This window comes from Acanthisitta chloris, unplaced genomic scaffold, assembly GCF_000695815.1.
Source record: "Acanthisitta chloris isolate BGI_N310 unplaced genomic scaffold, ASM69581v1 scaffold7334, whole genome shotgun sequence".
NCBI classification, from domain to species: Eukaryota; Metazoa; Chordata; class Aves; order Passeriformes; family Acanthisittidae; genus Acanthisitta; species Acanthisitta chloris.
Window position 1 is genome coordinate 1,435 of NW_008668698.1, and position 7,966 is coordinate 9,400.

General features: G+C 48.4%; 1 protein-coding gene across 1 annotated transcript in view; it reads left to right on the forward strand.

The window, feature by feature from the left end:
• The first annotated feature begins 148 nt into the window (after positions 1 to 148).
• LOC103800630 (arf-GAP with dual PH domain-containing protein 1-like) overlaps positions 149 to 7,966 on the forward strand; it is an 8,241-nt gene continuing 423 nt past the window's right edge. Inside the window, exons 1-9 of the mRNA XM_009073012.1 lie at positions 149 to 239; positions 1,182 to 1,312; positions 2,213 to 2,304; positions 2,398 to 2,480; positions 3,754 to 3,866; positions 5,879 to 6,025; positions 6,446 to 6,529; positions 6,870 to 6,932; positions 7,443 to 7,514. Coding sequence (XP_009071260.1) covers positions 149 to 239; positions 1,182 to 1,312; positions 2,213 to 2,304; positions 2,398 to 2,480; positions 3,754 to 3,866; positions 5,879 to 6,025; positions 6,446 to 6,529; positions 6,870 to 6,932; positions 7,443 to 7,514 — 876 coding nt within the window. The remainder of the gene's footprint in view (positions 240 to 1,181; positions 1,313 to 2,212; positions 2,305 to 2,397; positions 2,481 to 3,753; positions 3,867 to 5,878; positions 6,026 to 6,445; positions 6,530 to 6,869; positions 6,933 to 7,442; positions 7,515 to 7,966) is intronic.

A 7,966-nucleotide genomic window follows, 5' to 3' on the forward strand; every position in this document is an offset into this window, starting at 1 on the left:
TTTTCTCTCTGTCTGCCAGAGCTTGTCTCTCTGGTGGCTCCTACTCCCTTGGGCAGCCCCAGTGGGTTGGCCTGCAGGTGCATAAGGCACAGGCAGCTTCTCTCCTGGCTCTGTCCTGCCCTGCCTGGAGGGATACCATTCAGAGGCGATGGCCGGAGGAAATGAGCGAAGCATGAAGGCCCTGAAGGAGGTGTGGAAAAGAGAGGAAAACTCTTTGTGCGCAGACTGTGGGAAGCCAGGTGAGTCCCTGAGGGATGCTGGAGGAAGAGCTGGAAGCAGGGAGCTGGGACTGATACCTAGTAGTTATTTGGTGCTAGCTATCTGGACTGCACAGAAGCCTGGGGTGGGGAGGTAGAGGAGGCATTGCTCTGGAGGTGAGTTGGCAGGGGAGGAAGAAAGAGATGCTTCCACTGCACTGGTGGAAAGGATAGGGATGTGGGAGGGCTGTATAAGCAGGGGCTGCATAGCTGCAGCACTGTGGGCTGTAGCCATGTCAGATCTCAAATACAAATCAAGGTCATGCCCAGTCAGGACCTGACAGGAAAGCTCCCAGTGAAACCATGACTGCTCCAGAAGAAAGGCATGATTCAGGGAGGGCATTGTCTCCTCCATGACTCAGCTCTGAACTGACAACCTACCACAGTTGCCTAGGAGATTTCGTTTACTGAAGGGCTTGCCCTCACTAAAGATACCATTTGATGTCCTACAAGTGTTGCTCAAAATACCCATCCTATGCCCCCAAAAGACTGGGCTAATTAGTACCATTTTACCTTGTTGAATTCTTCCAGGAAATTTTAGATTCAATGTTATTTTCCACTTCCTGAGCTGAATACTTTCGGGGTTTTGCTGTGATGCACTAAACAGCTCCTGGGGCCTTTTCCCAGAGGTGGTTTCATTTTCTTCATGGGTGACCCTTTACACAAAAGGAGTTTGAGGAGCACTTTGGAGTTTTTCAAGGTATAGGTCAACAGAGATTCAGATGAAGTGGTTGAAGCAGTGGGAATGAGTGACTAATAGCTGTGTTTTTTCCTGACTGGCATCTGTACCTTGGCTGTTAATTAATCAGCCCAGATGAAACTGTGGTCACCCAGCTCTCTGTATCCTGAGACTACATTCTCAGGTGAGGCATATCTCCAGGGGAAACTCACCACTTCTAGTCATACCCTTTTTTATACCTTCAGATCCTGACTGGGCATCCTCTACTTTGGGTGTCTTTATATGCCTCAGCTGTTCAGGAATTCACCGCAACATCCCTAGCATCAGCAAAGTCAAATCCCTGAAGATGGATCACTGGGATGATGCTCAGGTGCAGGTGAGACCTTTATCCCCATTAGTATGTCAGGTGGGTTGGGTCTAGACTACACATTAAATGTCTTGGGAAAATTAGCCCTTTGGCCTCACAGAGCTGGTGGTGTAAAATGATTTAATCTGTCCCTTTTCTACTCATGCTCCTGATTCTCAATCAGAGATAACTCCCCATAACCCACTTGGAGAGGGAGGATTCGCTTGCCTTGTATGTCTCTCTGTATCCTGTTACTTTATGGCAAATGCAGTGCTCTTGTAATTTATCTTGCTAAGGCTCAGGGTCTTTGTTACTCCGGATTACTCATTTTTCACTTGCCAACACCATCCTGCCTCAATGTCCTCTTGGTGTCATCAGTCCAAGGGGAAAATCTTGGGCAATTCCAGTCTCTGAGAAGAGTTTCCAGATACAATGTGATCTCTTGAGAAAAATATTTATGGGAACTTGACTTCTCTCCGTTACAGTCCCCTCAGCTTATTAATCTTCAGGGGACTGAAACTATTTTCTGGAGATCCAAAGAAAACAATCTATATCTTGTTGCTCTTTGGAAGAGGACCGAAGAGGTTTGGAATGTCTTCCCAGATGGTGTTCCAGAGCTGTTGTTGAACTGTTATGGAGATGTGGGGCATGGCAGCAAATCTACTGGATACGTGTGCACCCAGCCCCAAGGAAGTGACATTTATGGCATTCTGTTGATTCAGGTGCAATCAGTGTTATGTCTGGGAGTAGATGAGAGCTTTGAGACACACCTTCCTGTAGCCAGACTGCTGGGATGTTGCAACGGAGGGGAAAGAGAATGCTCCATTAGAGCTTGATGTGCACCTAGCCATGCAGTGGGTCAGGAAAGAAAAATGTCCAACATGAACCCGCACCAAAGGAAAGGCACTAACTCTCTGTCTAACTCTGCAGTTTCTGGCCAAACATGGGAATGCTATGACTAAAGCCACATATGAAGCTCACATCCCTATTTACTATTACCAGCCAACCTACAATGACTGCCAGTAAGTTGCTGCATGTAGAACAAAAGGGGGAAGGGCAATTATCTGACGGTTCCTCTAGTTTGTTTCTGAGCTACCTGTCACCTGTCTCCATAGAGTGCTGAGAGAACAGTGGATAAGGGCCAAATATGAGCGCAAAGAATTCACTGAGCCGGGAAAACATCTGCCATATTCTGATGGTAAGAGCAGAGCATGGATGGAAATATCCTGCCTGTTGCCTTTGCTGGGAAATTCTGAGCATCATGAGGTGTCAGTGCTGCAAATCCCACAAGTACTCCTGAGATCCCAAATGGTACTTGGGCCGAAGGAGGTGATTCTCCTCCTCTACTCTGCTCTTGTGAGACCCCACCTGGAATACTGCACACAGTTCTGGTGTCCCCAACATTAGAAGGACATGGGACTGTTGGAACAAGTTCAGGAGGCCACAAAGCTGATAAGAGGACAACCTTCCCTACAAGGACAGGATGAGAAAGTTGGGGCTGTTCAGCCTGGAGAAGAAAAGGTTGTGTGTAGATCTCATATCATAGCTCCAGTATCTGAAGAGGGCCTAAAGGGAAGCTGGAGGGGACTCTTTGTTAGGAACTGTAGCGATAGGAAAAGGAGCAATGGGTATAAATTGAAGGAGGGGAAATTTAGATTAGATATTATGAAGAAGTATTTTCCTGTGAGGGTGGTGAGACACTGGCACAGGTTGCCCAGGGAGGCTGTGTCTGCCCCAACCCTGGCAGTGTTCAAAGCCAGGCTGGATAAAGCCTTGAGCAACCTGCTCTGGTGGGAGGTGTCCCTGCCCAGGGCAGGGTCTTGGGACTAGATAATCTCTCAGGTCCATTCCAACCCCTTGACATACTATGATACTGTGATACTTACAGGGCATTGTTTTGGGGGGATTAAATTTTTGGCAGTATAGGCTGGCACTGCCCCAGGTTGCTACTTTGAAGCCTGGTATTACCAGATCGCACTTTTCAAAGGCATTTTTTGTCCTGATGGAGACAGACCTCTGCAGTAAGGAATCTCTGTCCTGGTGCATGCCATCCCCTCTAACCATGGCAGTTGTCTTTGAAATGTCACTGTCAGTGCTGTGACAAAGGGTGCTGGAGCCCAAGAGCCTGCAGAGTCAAGTGGGAATAGTTCTTGTCCCACACCAGAGTCTACATGGTCCAGGACTCTGGTGTTCACAGGTGACAGCTCTCATGCTGTTAGAGGTGGTAGTGGGAGCAGGACTAGGAGGTGGGAAGAATCTGGGAATGTCTTTTGGGGAACATTTATCTGGGCTGAAAGCCGAGGAGCACAATCATCTTCAGTTGTAAGCCAGAGGTGAGTGTTTGTTCTCAGCAATAGTCCATCATGTGCTTTATCCCAGGGGTATGGCTGGGACCCCAGGATGCATATAGCTCTCTGATGCCTACCGTGCCTGTGGGGGGATGCTCTTAAAAGTGATTTTTCTGCTTCTAGGAGTGAAGGAAGGCATGCTCTGGAAGCGAGGTCGAGACAGTGGGCAGTTCCTACCCCGCAAGTTCCTCTTGTCTGAGAGAGAGGGATGTCTGAAGTATTTCACCAAGCAGGATGTGAGTATGGTGGTCAACTCCCACCTCAGTGTATGCTCCACCCAGGGCAGTGGGGTCCAGAGATGTTCTAATTCACTCCACATGTTTCTGAGGTTGCCTTGCTCATCACAGCCCAGGGATGATAACAGAAACATGCCACTGAGGAGAGGGGTCCCCTTCCTACTGTCAGGGTGACATTTACTCATGTCCTTCTTCTGTGCTTCCCTCACTGCTGAGAAAAGGACTGATCTTTCACTTCACCCCTATCCATTTGCCTGTCTGTGATCATGTGCCATCCCTGGAACCAGCCTCACCCCACTGTGAGCCAGGTTGGCAAATACCTGTTCTTTGGCTGGTTTCAAGGAGGGTTACTTTTCTGTTAGTTCATCTCCCTGAAATGAGTGGGGCAAGTGCTAATCTGCTGTCACAAGGGAGGGAATGGCTCAGGGTAGGCAGGAGCAGGAGATGCCATCCAGAGGGACCTGGACAAACTTGAGAAGTGGGCTGATACGAACATCAGGAGGTTTAATAAGACCAAGTGCAAGGTCCTCCACCTGAGTCAGGCAACCCCTGGTATCAATACCAGCTGAAGGATGAAGGGATTGAGAGCAGCCCTGCAGAGAAGGAAGTGGGGATGGTGGTGGATGAAAACATGGACCTGGGCTGTCAATGTGCACTTGCAACCCAAAAAGCCAACCATATCCTGGGCTGTATCAAAAGAAATGTGTCCAGCAGGTCGAGGGAGGTGATTCTCCTGCTTTAGTCCACTCTGGTGAGAACTCATCTGAGTACTGTGTCCAGCTCTGGGGCCCCTAGTACAGGAAGTACCTGTTTGAGCAGGTCCAGAAGAGGGTCACAAAAATGATCGGAAGGCTGGAGCACTTCTGTGAAGACAGGCTGAGAGTGTTGGATGTCAGCCTGAAGAAGAGAAGGTTCTGGGAGGACTTTATTGTGGCCTTTCAGTACTTAAGGGAGATTTATGGAAAAGATGGGACAGATTTTTTTTGAAGCCGATTGTGATAGGACAAGGGATAATGGTTTTAAACTAAAAGAGGCTAGGTTTTAAAACTAGATACAAGGAAGAATACAATGTAGGTGGTTAAACACTGGGACAGATTGCTCAGAGAGGTGGTGGATGCCTCATCCCTGAAAACATTCAAGGTCGGGCTAAATTGGGGCTTTGAGCAACTTGGTCTAGTTGGAGATGTCCCTGCTTATTGCAGGGGGTTGGACTAAATGCCCATGGCAGGGGGGGTTGGGACTAGGTGACCTCTAAACTAGGTTTTAAAACTAGATACAAGGAAGAATACAATGTAGGTGGTTAAACACTGGGACAGATTGCTCAGAGAGGTGGTGGATGCCTCATCCCTGAAAACATTCAAGGTCGGGCTAAATTGGGGCTTTGAGCAACTTGGTCTAGTTCTAGGTTTTAAAACTAGATACAAGGAAGAATACAATGTAGGTGGTTAAACACTGGGACAGATTGCTCAGAGAGGTGGTGGATGCCTCATCCCTGAAAACATTCAAGGTCGGGCTAAATTGGGGCTTTGAGCAACTTGGTCTAGTTGGAGATGTCCCTGCTTATTGCAGGGGGTTGGACTAAATGCCCATGGCAGGGGGGGGTGGGACTAGGTGACCTGTAAGGTCCATTCCAACCCCTAAAATTCTATACTTCTATGATAAATGGCCTTTAAAGGTCTCTTCCAGCAAAAACGGTTCTATGATTCTAGGAGTGTTCTCTTTCCTTCTGAGGTCATTTAGCCTTTAGACTGGCTCAGCTGTAAAGTTAGATGCATTCTCAGTGTTTTACTGGCAGTTCCAGAGTAGGCACAGCTCAAATCTAAGTTAGAAGGACTGGGCCACTGTTTGGTCTTGAGCATGCCACGCAGTGAAGGGAGTGCGTGCTACGTTTTGTTGCGTAGGGTCAGTCATTACCTTTTAAGATTCTCTGACCTTGCCTTACCTCACTTAGTAGCTCAGGTCTCTTTCCTTCTAGGGTTACTCATGCCTGATTAATGTCATTCTGTTTTCAGGCCAAAGAACCCAAAATCAATGTTAAAATAGATGTCATCAATGCTACATTCCAGCCAGGGAAGATTGGGAACCCCAATGGCCTGCAGATCACCTATCTCAAAGACAACAAAACCAGGAATATATTTGTCTACCATGAAAGTGGAAAGGTATCTGGTTTTAGCATCAAACAGTGCAAAGCAATTGAGGTGATTTGCGAAGCTGCTGATACTAAATAGTGTGAAGCACAGGTAGGGCAGTGTGTGTGAGCTGCTGTAGGTAACAGGGTGGGGGTTCTGGCTCTGTGTTTGTGTATCTGTGAGAGTTTTGCTGCAGGGAGCAGGGCAGGAGCACTGGCTGAGTTGGTTTGTGTGGGAGGAGCTGCTCTAGATGTTCAGATGTGCTGTCTGTGCATGTGGGTAACAGGGCAGCTGTGCTGGCTGTGTGCATGAGAGAGAGATGCTGAGAGTGCCAGGGAGAGAGAACTGACTGTGTTTGTAGTTAACATAGGGCTGGGTGCAGCTGGGTGAATTTAGGTGCATCACTGTTGCTCTGGCTAAGCTTTCTGTCCTGTCCTTTTCCACCCTCAGGAGGTGGTGGACTGGTTCAATGCCATTCGCTCTGTGCAGTTCCATTATCTGAAGGTAGCGTTTCCCATTGCCAGCGATAATGAGGTAAGACAGCACTGGAGCTCAGTGCTGGGTCTCCTGCTGCTTATGTGATGAAAGAGCTCATTAGTTGCTATTATAACCCCAGGTACAGAAGTGGAAATTGCAGTGTTTAGACAGGAGGATGAGAAAGTGTGTTTAAAAGGGCCTGTGGTGGTCAGAAAACAGCCACTCTCTGCTGTTTCTGGGCATTTTGGGGGCAGAAGTGACTTCTGGCTGGAAATTTCTGGAAATACAAATTTAGAAGGTGACTGAATTTGGGGGAATAGGAGGAAGAGGGAAGGGGACTAAAGCAAATAGCAAAGAAGTATGGCTAGGTGAATGTTGCTCTTGCCTTTTTTGTCAGATTAAAAATCGACTGACGAGAAACTTCTTGAAGGAAGGATACATGGAGAAGACTGGTCCCAAGGTGAGCTGCTGTGGTAAAAAAAGTCTAGCAGGGACCTGCCAGAGATCCACTGGCTTTCCCTTCTTCAATGTTTTTCTCCTGCTGTTTCCCCATTCCCCCCAACTCTTTAGACACCCGTGGGAACAGTGTGTGTGCACCAAGGGAGGGGAGAATAAAAGGAAGGGGAAGGACACATGTGAAAGTAGATGAAGCCAGAGTCCCTGCTTTCTCCCAGAGCGACAGATCTCTCTGCATGTGTCTGTGTGTGCATGACCTTACAGGTATTTAGCGTCTAGAATTCTCCTGTCTCAACCCTGGGGTCCTTCGCAGAAGTCCAAGTGTTGGGGACAGCAGTTGGGACTGAAAACCCCGATACTGACCCCCACTCTCAGCTCAGAAAGGGCGAGGAGGAGGTTGCTGTTAAGGCCAGGGGCTTGGTTCAAGTGGTTGGGCTGAATTTTGGGTATCCCTTCGCACTGCTCGCAGCAGAGGGCACTGTCCCCTTACATATGTCACCTCTTCCCTTCGCAGCAGAGAGAGGCTTTTAAGAAGCGCTGGTTCACGCTGGATCACCGCAGGCTCATGTACTTCAAGGATCCTTTGGTGAGGCGGAGATCTGGCAGCCTCAGGCAACGGTGCTGAGGGCAGGGTGAAAGTGCAACCAGAGCCTTTGCTCTGCAGTAAGGGCAGCTTGCAGGTTCCGCAGCTAATCTGAATGGACTCTAGGTCTTCCCCTTTTCATTCCACTGAGTTCATCACACATTTTCTGTACTTGTTTCCCTGCCCGCAAACAGCGGGAACAGGGAGGGCAGTGGTGTAAAGGTGGTGTTGGTGGGGGTGACATGGAGACGCAGGAGCAGCAATTCCTCTCTGACCTCTCGAGATCTATGCCCTTAGATTTTCCTTTTCGCTACTCCCTTTTCACATAGATTCCCTGCTCTTCTGAATCCCCTGTCCACCTCCTAACCTTTTTGCTGGTCTCACACACTCTCCTCCTGTCCTTAGGTGCACTGTAATTATTCCCTGGTTCTTCTGGGATTCCATAAATCACTCTT